The 13,780-nt window shown below is 38.8% G+C and overlaps 1 protein-coding gene across 6 annotated transcripts in view; it reads left to right on the forward strand.

Moving 5' to 3' along the window:
* The window catches only part of MAP2K5 (mitogen-activated protein kinase kinase 5), a 241,415-nt gene that overhangs the window by 14,792 nt on the left and 212,843 nt on the right, over positions 1-13,780 (forward strand). For all 6 annotated transcript variants that reach the window (XR_013762228.1, XM_079129590.1, XM_079129591.1 and 3 more), the window contains one exon: positions 3,984-4,051. Coding sequence is in view for 4 of the 6 variants with exons in the window: in XM_079129590.1 (XP_078985716.1) it covers positions 3,984-4,051 (68 nt within the window). In the remaining 2 variants the exon portion in view is untranslated. The remainder of the gene's footprint in view (positions 1-3,983; positions 4,052-13,780) is intronic.

Here is a 13,780-nt window from a genome sequence, read left to right on the forward strand (position 1 = left end):
CTCTATTGCTTCTCCTGAAAGTGCTCTCAAGCCCCCTTCAGTGCAGTGGGTGTGTGGCTGAGGGCTCCCTGGCGTCTGCTGTTTACTTGGTAGGCCATTCTGACCACCCCCTACCTGGGGCTGCCACTCCTGTATTGGGCCTTTATGTTCCTCTTCTAGGTTTCCCTTTTGGATTGCATGTTGCTTCAAATAAAATCGCTAACAACATATGGCCTGTTATGATTCTCTTTTCCCAAACTCTGCCATTTTGTATATTTGTGACACACTGCAGATTTTGTGAAGATTGCTTCATAATATTTGTTTACCATCTGCTGCACTCTATTTGGTATCTTGCTAGGATTTTTTCCTCCATTTTAAGTGACATTAACAAAATCCAGCCAGTACATAGACTTTCTGGTTCTACTTTTGCTTCCCTAATGTGCTGGAAAATCATATTACTATGCTCCAGGCAACTAGAGAAGCCTGGAATTCTCATTGTGAACCAGTGTGTCAGATCTGTCCCCCCCTCCCATTTCTTGGTTATATCCAGTAATGCTTTTTTGGTCAGATGGCAAAGAACCTTCATGTATACGACAGAGAGAATTCAAATTATTTTTCTGCTTCTTTCCACTTAGTCCCCCTACTTTGCTGGTGTTCTTCACCAACACATTTATGTTGGCACTCTTTGTGCCATTTTACTAAGTTTTTATGATTTATAGTTCTAGCTGGTGTAATTTTTATAGTTAACCCAGTTTGATAGGCAATCAATCAGCCAGAACATTTGCTGGATGCGTTGTGTATGTCTAACTTTTGTTTAGAAAAGTATGTTAGAGTACTGTCATACTACATTGCTTGGTGTGTATTTTTGCTTTCTTGCCCTTCACTTTCTCCTCATCCTCATCAGGTGTTTTTAGAGAAAAGTGCATTCTCATTTTGAAAGGTGAATACTTCGTGCGGGCTGCCATCCAGGGGTCAGAGACAGTTTCAATTTTTCTTTTTGGCCCAAACCACCTGTCTTCTCAAGGGGATGGTTATTCCCCCCCCCCCCCCCCCCCAGTCTCCTCTTTGATAAGAGCAGGGAGTCTTGAGTCTTAATTAGGCAACCAAGCCCACATTATTCAAAAGGGAAATAGACCCCCAAAGAAAACCAAGACCCACATAAATTCATGTCTCTTGTTAACTCATAAGAGCTGTCAAACACTGTGTCACATAAGCCCTATTTTATCCCCAGGCTTTATTGGAATGCTTCCTTCAGTCTGCCTGCAGTCTTCTTCGCCTTAGAGTCAGACCCTCCTGGGCAGCACCAGCCCTCTGCCGCTAGGTTGGCAGCAGAACCTCAGTTTTCTTTCTGCTTAAAGCATGTGCTTTGCTTGTTTCCTGGCTGCTTTCTATGGAACTGCTCTGCAAGACATTATTCAGCTAGCCCACATCCCTCAGGTTTTTAAAAAATTTTCCCCACTGAAATAATCCCTCAGGGGGTTTCGTAGAAGTCTAGAATTCCAGAATATTTTATCTTAAGTAGCCTTAGTTAAATCAAGACTGACTTTGAGAACTTAAAAGAACTCTCTCCCTCTCATCTTGATTTAGAGAGATTGTGATTTAAGTGATATTTTTGGAATTTGTGTCCTCTCTTTAAAGGCTGTAAAAAGACTTTTTGCCTGTTTACTAAACTCTATGCACCTCCCCATGCAAACAGTACCTTATCAAGATCTGGTGTATATTGAAATTTGAATTTAAGCAGTCCCTTTGTGACCATCATCTCTATAGCTAGCTCTGGTACAGAAATGAGATTTATAAAAAACTACTTCCTTCAGGCTGGAACAGTGTTTGACCTGGTTTTAAAGCAAAAATGTAAAGTGCTCTCATGTGTGATAATGATAATATATAACATTATACTCTTTCATACTGTAGCTCTTTTTTCCTTTGTTCCCTGTATTTTTAAGAAAACTTTCAACTTAGCCTTGATAATGTTAGTTTCTAGAACCTCTACAGAAGCTCCTTTCTTCTGTTTCTACAGCTGGAATGACCCTTTCCCAGTTTGGCCCTAGAGAATCTATACCTAAAATGAAAGGAAGAAAAAGTGCTGGTCGCTGTGTTGCACTTTATGTGTGTAATGTCCCCCAGGAGATTACGTAGGAATGTGCCTTCTTCCTTACTTGAAGAGACCAGTATGTGCCTTTTAATCTGAGAACCAGTGGCCTTTACTAGTGGAATACCAGTAGTGGCTCTTGATAACACCTATTTAGACAGGGTGATTGATAATACTAATTCTCATTAAGTTGGGGAAATCTGTAGAATGAACCAGGATCCAGGATCTAGAAGCAAATGCTTTGGAAAGAAGACCTATGTGGGAGCTGTTGCTTGGTCACTGAGTGGGCTGGCCGAGTGCTGCCTTCCTTCCTATGGTCACATGTTGGTTGCTGAGAGGAAAAGGAGTAGTAGCATTTTGCTTCATGAAAGGCTAATTGAGAGAGAGCACAGGCTCCTTTCCAGGATCCCTATGACCTGGTCAACAGGCAGGGGGACATCATTTGAACTGTGCCTAGACAGGAGGGTGACTGCAGATATGTGAAAGGGGAAGATGCATGTATTGAACTCAGCCTGTTCTTCCATTAGTGTCCTTGGAGCATGCTGTGCTTGCTTGTTCTCTTCGTGATGAGGGATGTCTGGTTTGCCTCGCTTGGGATTGGGACATTCTCTGCATCTAATCAGATCGACAGTTGCGTACCCAGAAGTGAACAACAACAACAAAATAATATTTATTGTTTAGCTTGCACCCCAGAGCTGAGGTGTCCTGCCCAGAGCCTGCCCCTTCCCACTTGTCACCTATGTGTATTGCTCAAGTATGTTGGCAGTTTTCTTTCAACTGTGCATTTGGAATCTGCCACATAGACTGTCAGGTATTCTCATTGTTGACAAAATTTTATCTTCAGGCAGATGAAGTATCTAACTAAATATTTAGAAACAGCCATATTTAGAAATAGCCACAAGTCATTCTGAATGCAACTGGTAGATGGAGTGGGTAGGTGATCAGACCAACAATTTCATTTTGAGTCAAAAATGAGGCCTGATATTCTCAAATGGTTTATCTTCAGGTTCTTAAAGCAGTTTTTGAAGAAATATGTCAGAACTACTCTCTTTAAGATAATTATTGAAATGATAACATTATTTCTGATGAGACCTCCGTGAAGATCTCATTCAAATGTACACTTTTTGGTTATGCATTTTGTAAAGTCTTCTTATCCTCTAGTCTTAGGACTGTTATTTCAAAATAATGTGACTTCCCATTTATTGCTGCCTGTGATAGAGAGTACCCAGCACAAATGAAACTGGAAAGAGTGTTGCTAGGCAGCAATAGGGAAGTGGGGAGGCCTGGTCTGGAGTTGCTTTGCAAGTTGACCTTGCACCAGTTCGCAGGCTCTTCTTTTGTAAAAAGGGAACGATAATAATGATGACTTCCACATCATAGGATTGTGCTGAGGGTTTTGAGGCAATATTGCTTATGAAGTACAAATTATGGTGCCTTACATGTAGTAATATTCAGTAAATGTTAGCTGTTTTAAACATGCTATTGAGATGTCGTAGATGACTTGAGAGACAAGAAGAAATAGAAGGGAATAGGATGCCATTTGGGAAATAAAGTACCAGTAGTAGAACAAGACTGGTCTTTGGTTTTGAAAATTCTCCCTAAAAACCTGTTTTGTCATACTCCAGTTATATTTACTTTAACCTGGACCTATGTCATGAATGATATGAACAGTATTTTGATTTTTCAGCTCTCCCTAAATTTTAGTTCTTTTTTGAGATTCTGATTATGTTCTAAACCAAACCAAAGCAAACCAAATGGAAAGCTAATAATCCCAACATCCTCCAAAAATATGGTATTAAGGGTTTGGGTTGTCAAGTTGTCAAAAACCAGTTGTATTATTTTTCTATGCAGCGTGGTTTTTGTATGATAAAAGAATGCGCATCTTACCACTTGGACTATGTTCCTTTTTAAACAGATGAAGATGAAGATGGTGATAGAATTACAGTGAGAAGTGATGAAGAAATGAAGGCAATGCTGTCATATGTAAGTGCATTACAAATGAGGATGGTTGTAACTAAAACTGTTAATGTGATGGAGCTTGCTGTTTCTTGGTCATAGTGAAAACATGTAAGTAAATCACAATTGCCATAACATTTTTCCACATAATAATACATAAGGTTTTCAAAGATTTCCCTATGTGAAAGTTGAGGGCATTTCTTTTCAAAAGACACTGATCATATCATGAACATTAAGAATAATGCATCTTAATGACTTTTGCATTAGGTATGGTGCAGACTAAATGGACTATCAATTTCCTGTATTTTTTATGCAGTACTTAAAGTAACGGCTCATTAAAAATGAACCCCTGGGCTCTAAAAATTTTTCAAAATCTACTTTCAACTGAGATCTCTTTCACCCTTCCAGACTATAGTTATAATGTAGCTGCAGGCTTAATATGGATACAGGATTTAAAGATGTATTATGGGTTATTTTATGCACAACCCATTCTCTTACCCACACCCCAAAACAAACCACAGAGTCACTTACTGAATCAAAGACATGTGAATATATCCTGAAATGAACTTTTTTTTTTTCGTATTTCAAATTTCAGTGAACATTTGTATTAACACTTGTCTGTGACAGAAATAAATAAGCAAGAGAAAAGGCACATTTCTAGAGCTTGAAAAATTCAACAATGATGAAGAGATATAGCTTTCCTGAGCCCTGATTTGAGCTTTCATCCCAAGTTTTATTTTATTTTATCTAAGTTTGGAATCTGTTTACAAAAATATTTTCCAGTGGTCTGGAGGGTATTGTAGTGAATGTGGGAGATCACAGCTCTGTGTTGGCTTCCTGGCCTCAGGCAAATCACTTAACCTTTCAGTGCTGTAGTTGCCTCATCTATCAATTGCAGATAATAATACTTGTCCTTTCTACTGCACAGGGTCATTGTAGTGATCAAATGGGATAATAGATGTGAAAGCCCTTTGAAAAGTTAAAAGTTCTGCAGAAATGCAACGTGGTATTGGGGTAGAAATGATGGAATCAGGGCCCTTGCATTTCATTGAGACTCTAATCATAGCCAGTAGTTAGGTTGTAGGATTCTGATAGACTTCAACTTCAACCAGGACATTGTTTCATTGTAATGAAAACTGTAAACTATCTGTATGGGTTTGCGCCAATAGTTTTAATTTAGGGTAGGAGGAAAGAGAACAAGAAGGATGGCATGATTAACAGAGCGTTGCATTCCAACCAGCACAGAGTAGGAAAAGTCAATTTCCCATTGACTTCCCATTAACTTATGTGGGAGTCTTTGTGTACTGAGAATTTAGAGCTGAACTCATCAGTACTTGAAAGGCAAAGTAGGATCATCTTCAGAAAGGTCTAGCACTAGTATTGATAGATTGACTAACTCTCCTGGGAATATGACATTCTTATTTTTAGAAAAAACACACACACAGATGGGTTCTACTTTTCTCACTTCTGGACAGAGAACAGACATCAATATGTTTTCATTATGTATTCAACATACCCACACATAAAAGACACATACTTTTTAGAAGATCATAACTAATTGTGCTTTTCAAGAAATAATGGAGAATGTGATCGTAGGGATAACAATAATCATTTCCCTCTCTGAGTGCATTCTGTGTAAATTAAATGCTCGAGTTGTTTCTTCTTTTTTTTTTTAAATTTAATAATCTATCTAAGATAGACACTACCATCCCTGTTTTATAAATGAGGGAAGTATGGTTGAGAGACATGCCCCAGGTTTTAGAACTAGTTTTGAAATACTGAATTTAAGTTCAGCCTCTCCTAACACCAAAACCTGCACTCACTCATACTTTTCCACTGCCTCTCTGCTGTCCACTGTCTTGCAAATTTGTACTGGGATTTTTTTTTAAAATTTAATCACCATTAATAAATTCCAAGAGATTTTGTGTTTTATAATGCCTTAACTGTAGTTATTTTCAAATGGGATGTTTAGTATTTTGTGTTGTAGAAAAATATTGGTCATGATCACATAACCTTACCTTACAGGTCCTTAAATTTAGAAGTTCCCATGCTTTCTCAAGAGGTACTTTGTAGTCTGAAAAGAGATCATTCAGTTCACTCATCCCCAGATATTTGGCTTTCATGAATGAATCAGTTTTTCATTTTTAGGTTAGGGGACGGATTGAGGCATGGTAATTTTTAGTTTCGCCTAAGAGAAACACTAATAAAATAAGTAAACTAATAAAAATTATTTATTACCATTATTTTATTAGCAGAGAAAAATAGTGGTAGTTTTTTCTTATTTTTCTGTGGATGGTTGAAAACTTTTTCACGAATTGTCACTGATCCATGGATTGTGGTTTGGCTGTTTGGATCAGAATTTTCTCATTATTCACCTAACAAAAATAAATGTATAGATGAGAACCTGAGTCCCATTCTCAAATTTTAATGTATTAAGATAGAGTTTTGATTTTCTGATGCTGTTTCAGAGAAAAAAAAAAATTTATGTGTGTGCTTAAAATGGAACCCAAGGCCTTGTACATGTTAGGCAAGTACTCTATCACTCAGCAAAATATTTTGAAGTGAATTGAAAATATCGCTGAGAGAGAACATGTTTTAAGTCGTTTAAAACGTAAATGGATTTCCTTTACCTCCTCTCACTGTTGCCCCTGCCATCGCATATCCTTTGTTTTGTAGAGTCAAGGCTCTCAATAAACATTTTTTTTTAATATTATTTTTTTTAGTTGTCAATGGATCTTTTATTTTATTTATTTATATGTGGTGCTGAGTATCAAACCCAGGGCCTCACACATGCCAGGCAAGCGCTCTACCACTGAGCCTCAACTCCAGCCCCTCAATAAATATTTAAAAGGTAAAGAGTAGTTACAGAAAGCACAAACTGCATGGACCTGCTGTCATTTTGGTCTCTCTTGGTTCCTATGGTTGGAAATTCCTTGGGGTTCAGTTTTGCCATAAAGAAACCCGTTTGGATCTAATTTACAATAGATTTTGGTAAGTGGTCCTCGTGATTACTAACCTGTTATTAAATGTTGCATTGGTCTTTGGTTTCTTAGCTTCAGTTTGGCTCTGAGTGAGTTCAATTCCATGTAGTGGCATAGGGAAGATACTAATGGAGGACCATCTTTCTATTGTAAAAATGAAGCAGCTTAGATTTTCATATGGAATTCACCTTAGTATTTATTTAAAAGCCACATGAGGAAAGCAAAAGTAGAGACATTTTTACCATTAGTTCTTTAATCATTCTTTCCCGCTGATTACAAAGGGTAAATGAATATATAGTCTAGAGCTCTGTATTAAGAATTGGAAAAAAAAATGCAACATCTAAGTTAAAACTTGTGAAATTATTTTTTCCCCTTTAGATGCAAGCATTTTCTGTCTTTGGGCAAACACAAGTTGTAAGTTTTATCAGTAATTCAAATAGATTTTTGTATTAGACTTGAAAATGTTGCCTTTTAATTGAAAACTTATCAATTATTTAAATCGCTAGCTGCCTGAGGCTGTTAATTTTATGAGTGCTATAATAATGGCATACAGTGGTTTTTGATACATGTGACACGTGGAATATTGTGGTCATAAGGATTTGTCATGACAATAGGTTGTTGTGCTCTGTTAAATAATAACCTACATACTAAACCAAAGTCGATTGTCACACATTAGTACCATTTTATGTAAGTTATTTACAAGTTGTATTCTTTTCTTCATTCGATATATTTTTAAGAGATAATGAGAAGAAAACAAAGCTATAATAAATTGTCTTTTAAGAAAATGTAAAGTAATTTGGTCTCCAAGGAGATATTTAATGTATTGAAAGAATTCAGCAGCCAAGTGTTATTGCAGCGCCATTGTGAGAGCTCTCTGCGTTTTGTTATGAGTTTGTGTTAATCAACAATCTGTTTTTATAGCGTAGTTTCTTGTAAGTTATGTTGTTAGAATATTCCGCTTCTGGGATCCTGGCTTTTCCTCTGACACCATTGTATCTTTTTAATTCCTCCATAAAGTATTTTTTTAATTAGAATTTGAAATGCTTTATTAGAAAAAAAATACACACAACCTACATTTTCTGAAAACTAAATACCTGATCATTGCCAATTATTTAAAGGACCCTGTTAAATATTCTTTTAATGTAGTTTAAATATTGTTGTTGTGCTTGTTTCCCCTCTCATTTTCTAAAAACATTGGAAATGGTGTGCTGCTTCTCTCCTTCTATCAGTTCATACTTGTCTGGTAGTGCTGTTGAGGCCTGCTTCTAGGAGGGGGTTATTTTAATGCTAACCTCTTTTTTGTGTGTGATCATTCATTGAAGAATTCAGCATCTTGCTTTGATAAATACGTTTACATTTGTTTCTGCTATGTCCTGTGTCTAGTTAAGGGTGGATTTTGCACCTGGTTCTGTGGATGCTGAGAGGCTTCTATGAATGGAGCATAGTATTAACAAGAATAATTTTCTTCATTTTGCCCACTTTCTCTTTATACCATTTTCCCACATTGCCAGAGGAGTATGGGGTGAGTTTTACTGTAATGCCTCCCATTATGGCCAAGACCTTGCATTTTAATGGAGTGTAAGTATTCCCTTTGGTATACTTGACCATAGAGTACCTTGTTAGACCCTGGGTACCATGAGGGGAAAGTACTTTTGACCTGTGGAGCACCTTGTAAATAGGGCTGTGATTAGCTTTTTCCTGGTATGTACAACTTGGAGATTGCCTCTCAAATCAAGCAGTTACTCAGGTAGGGTTGGAAGGGAACCTTAAAGAATCTTGTCTACTTCTTTGATTTTTCAGGTACATTGAGCGCAACTGAGATCAGATTCAGAGTTGCGTTGGAGGCCACTTGGCTAGTTAATGGGAGGCCTGGGCACATACTCCCAGTGTCTTAACACAGCTGTCTGTGTTAAGTCAGGTTTTTGTTTTGATATCTACTAAAGTTTTGCTGAAGAAGCTTTGCAAATACTCCTTTTTTCCTGGTGGTAAGAAATATGCTTTTTACTAGAATGCCAGTGCACCTGAGTTTAAACAAGAATGTAAAAAAATACCGTTTGGGTTTCTGAAGTGTTAAAAATCTTATTCTTACTGACAGGGCTGAGTTTTACCATGAAATTTGTTGCTCATTTAGGACTTGAATGTTTACAACCCTAGGGTCTTTGCTATCAAAAAGTTTTCTTCAAAGAGCAGAAAGGTTGGGCTCTCATTTTCTACATGGTACTTCTGTGTCTACCACATATTACATAGGACCATATTTGAACTTACTGTGAGGTACAAAATCAGCCCAGCCTTCAGTGAATGCTGAGTCCCTAATTCAGTGAATACATCTGAACAGCTGATACAGTGTATTCTTCAGGTAGGGCAGAGAAATGATGAAAAGAGCAAGAAAGGGAAACCGAAGGCAAATCATCTGTTTTGGAAACTATTTACTCAAATAACAACAGGTACCAAGCCATAAGTAAAGTATTTTGTTTTGTTTTCTTATCCTTGTTTTTGTGGCGGATATTTTAATTTTCTTCTCCATGTCATCTGGTACATTGGATGTCTTTGAAATAGTGATAAAAATGCAGCATCCCCATCTTTAGCTCCTATTGTGAAAAGAGTTGGAGCATGTTTGGTGGTGAGGCACAGAAGCAGACTCAAATTTGCCTTAACAAGTGATTTATTAGGCAGCTTTTGGAAGCAAAGGAACAGCACAATCAGGCCTCAGCCTGCGTGCGCCAGGGCACTTTGGGGACTGCTGGAACAGGAGTTTTTGAACCACCAATATTTTGTCATCTTGTGGCTCTGCTCTTAGTTTAGCTCCATCTCTGTGGAGGGGTGAGTGCAACCTGTTTACAAAGGAATGTCCCACTCTGTCTGTTGTCTCCCTGGCCTGGTGGACCTGTTTTATTTAAGTGGAAGATTCCCTGAAGCTACTCTTTTAACATCAACATTAGAAGGATTGTAGAATCCGGCAGCCTAGAAATTGGGTGAAAGGTCAGTGTAGCCTGCCTCAGGCTAACCATGATGAGGACTCAGAAAGCTTCAGCGGGAGAGAATCCCAGAAGTTCTGGACCCATTGCTGTACACAAATTTAAAACTCCCACTGCCAATGGACATTACCTTAAACTTAGCCAAGTTGAATTTCATCTGCTGTTGGCTGCCCAACTTCTATTAAGACCATCTGGAGCTCCCAAAGTCCTTTACTGTTTTACTATCCGAAACAAATAGTGTCATCATTAACTTGGCCAACTTGCTGTCATTTTCACTTCTAAATCATTATAAATGTATCTATCCAGTAAACAGTGGCCTATACACAGATCCCAGAGTTGTTCCCTGTTGACCTTTCACTGGAAGACATTCTTTGTGATTTTCTTCTCATCATGTATTCAGTCCGTGGCCACATGTGGGCCCTTAGTCTAGAGTCAGTTAAAGAAGAGCTGTGTACATTGTCATCTCCCTGAGGCAGGACAGTAATTATTAGGGAGCTGGGAGACCTGAAGCCAGGTGAGGAAATGTAACTACTGATTTGGTGTGCAAACTAGATTGGCTTCATGTATTTTTGGCTACTGGGACAGTTATGTGTTTTGTGAGAGGTTAGCATCACAGAGGAAAAATCTCTTAATGTAAAGTATAAGAAGTAATTAAAAGAAGGCATAGCTGATGACATGTCTAAGGAGTGTTGGAACTGAATTTGCAGCCTGTTTGACAGAGTTAACATTGTTGGGTTCTTCCACTGGGAAACTAATAAATTAACTATGGACTGCAAATAGTTGGTTAGTTTATTGATTATTGCTGTAATTACTGACTGAGCTACATATAATGGGGTATACTTGCAGTATTGACAAAAGAGGAATTTGAAAATTTTATCATTAGGGGGAACAAACAGTGTGCATATTCCTCTTAAGTGAAAAAAACTCCACCAATTATGTGTCTGTTTAGAATACGTGTTAAGGAGAGATTTAGAAACCTGTCCCCTATAAATGTAGGGAAGAACATTAAAGAGACCTTTGCTCTTTGGTGTTTGTGCTTTTTGAAAATCTGAGGGATCTTCTTTAATCTTTTCCAAGAAAATTCACATAAGGCAACATCACATATACAATTTGAACTTTTAGGATCTCCTAAAGCCCATTTAGATCCCAGGTTAATACTTCTGCCATATGAGATAATAAAATACACAAGACAAGGTCCCTCGATGAGCTTCCAAAAGAGAAACAATCTTCCTCTTGATACCCCACTACTTTATTATTCATAATACTGTAGTGATTATGGGCAAGGTAGGTGATACTGACCCAACCTTAATAAACCAATGAGTTAAATTACCTCTATATTTGGTCCAGACATTTCAGTGATCTTGTTGAGTGGTTTCCATCACCCTGTCGTCATGAACACTTTTCTTCTGGGTACTCTTGCCTGGAGGTGGGAGATTCAGAACACTGTGCCCTGTTTCAAGGACTTTGTAAGAAGGTGTCCCATACAGCATCTCTTTTAATTTTGATCTTCTTAGTACCTTTATAAGGTCAGCAATGTAGGTGTTTTTATCATTTTTACTATTGAGGATACTGACGCACTACTATGCGCCTTTCTCTAGGTCATACAACTAGTAAACAGAGACCTGGGGCCTGAACTCACTTGCTTGCTGATTTACTCACTCACCTGTACAGCCAGTTTCCACAGAGCAATGCTCACTAGATGGCAGCGCTCTGGCCAAGCACTGTGCTGGTTGGGGAGGCACTGTGGGCACACAGTTTGTGCCCTCTGGGACCTCCTAGTTCTACTGGGAGAGTCACAGAAAGGAAATGGAGACCAGTATGAGAGGAAGAAGATCCATCGTTAGCAGGCAGGGTGATAAATGATAGGGTATGCTTAGGCAGTAGGTGCTCTGTGAGCACAAAGGCCCACCTAATCTAGCTCGGGGCAGAGGAAGCTTCTTAACTGGGAAGGGTGTTCACAGGGAACAGTGTGCTTCAAGGTTTAGTGGTGGTGGATGCCCAGTGAATTCAGAGGAGCTGCCTGTAAGATTCAGTCTGTTTGGGCAGTGGGGAGGGAGGCAGGCCAGATCTTGGAGGCCTTAGCTTGAGGGTGTGGGAGATGACAGGGCCACATCCCTTTTCTCTGGAGAAAGGTTCAAAGCAAAGCACAGAAGCTATTTAGGGGGCTATTTTATGTGAAAGACAGTGGTGGCCACAAGACTGTTGAGAAGGTAATAGAATTGGGAAGTGGGGAGGATGTGTTAATAAAGCCTGGTGATGGAATGTGGGAAAGGAGGAAGGAGATGGTCTGAATTACTTCGATTTCTGGTTTGGAAAAATGGGCTGACATAGCAAACCCAGGCAGCAGAAGACCCCTCAGGGTCTGAGGGAGAGATGGGAAAGGAGGGAATTTAATTTTGGATCTGTTGCATTGGAGGAGGCTCAAGACAACCAATGGGATATGTTCCGAATCTTAGGAGAGAAATCTGGGCTGGAAATAAAGATTTGTGATTCATCAGCTCCTAATTAGTCTCAATGACTCCTTTGGTAATTGAAACCTTTGAAGTGGCGGAAGTAACTCAAGGAGAGTCTGTAATGAGAAGGGAAGGTCGGTGAAGGACCATGGGGAACTCTGCACTTAAAGGAGAGCTGGGCAAAGGGTCACTCACAGGAAGCTGAGAGCGGTGGTTGGAGAGGTGGGTGGAAAGCTGGGGGGTGCCAAAGACAGTGGGAGGTCACCATCAGTGCAGATGGCTTTGTGCTGCATCCCCAGCCAGGGCACAGGGCTGAACCCACACAGGGCACAATTGACAAAACCAGAACTCTCCACCTGCTCAGAAGCCTATCCAGCAGTCCTATTTATTTAGTTAAATGTTTGAGGAATGAGAAATAGGAGATAACCTACCTTTTAACTCTCAAATAGTAAACATGCATTTTGTTTTCTGAGAGCACGAGTATTTTTCTTTGTTTACTGGTAAGCCTTTTGCTTCATCTGTTAAGTGGAGGGGATGATATCCTAGAATGCACAGGGGCGTGAGAATTGAGTGAGGAACGTGGGTTTGGAGTGCTGAGCTTGACACACGCAGCTATTCAGTGGGCGAGAGTTGTTTCTGCCTCTGCCTTCATCTCTGCAGTGCTGGGGATGGAACCCTAGCCTCAGCATGCTAGGCAAGCACTCCACCACTGAGCCACATCCCCAGCCCTCTCTTTCTTAATAAAGAACTTATGCCATGTAAAATTAAGCTGTGTTGTTTTGGAACTCAGGTTTTTTATACAGCAGATTTCCATGAAGGAAAAAAAAATTTAATTATTGATTGAATTGTACTGTTATAATTAGAATTAGGTTCATAACAAATAGGAACACTGTCTGATAAACTCTCAAACAAAAACAAAGCCAAAAATTGTTCTTGTTATCCCCTTGTTGAATCTGGCCTTCTGTTTGAAATTAATTAGATTTTTGGATAACTATGCTAAACTTTGTCACATCCTTATTAAAATTGCTTAAGGATTTTGAAGAACATCTCAGAGGGACTCTGAAACTAATCTGAGTCTGGTACTGGAGATTCCATTAGCAATTGCAAAACTGATTAATCTTTTACCCAGTTAGCTTATTGATTATTGCTGCAATTACTGCATGTGACAGATTATGCAAGGGATAGTACAGAAGACACATTTTAGAACTGCTGCTCATATATTCAGTTTCAGCACAGTATTCTATACTTTCTACACATATTTTTGCATTTTTTAATGCTAGAACATGTCTAAGATGGAAAGTACTGTGCTTAATATTGCTTTGCTCTTAGAGGTTCACTTTTTCATTT

The sequence above is a fragment of the Sciurus vulgaris genome, assembly GCF_902686455.1.
Source record: "Sciurus vulgaris genome assembly, chromosome: 2".
Classification (NCBI taxonomy): domain Eukaryota; kingdom Metazoa; phylum Chordata; class Mammalia; order Rodentia; family Sciuridae; genus Sciurus; species Sciurus vulgaris.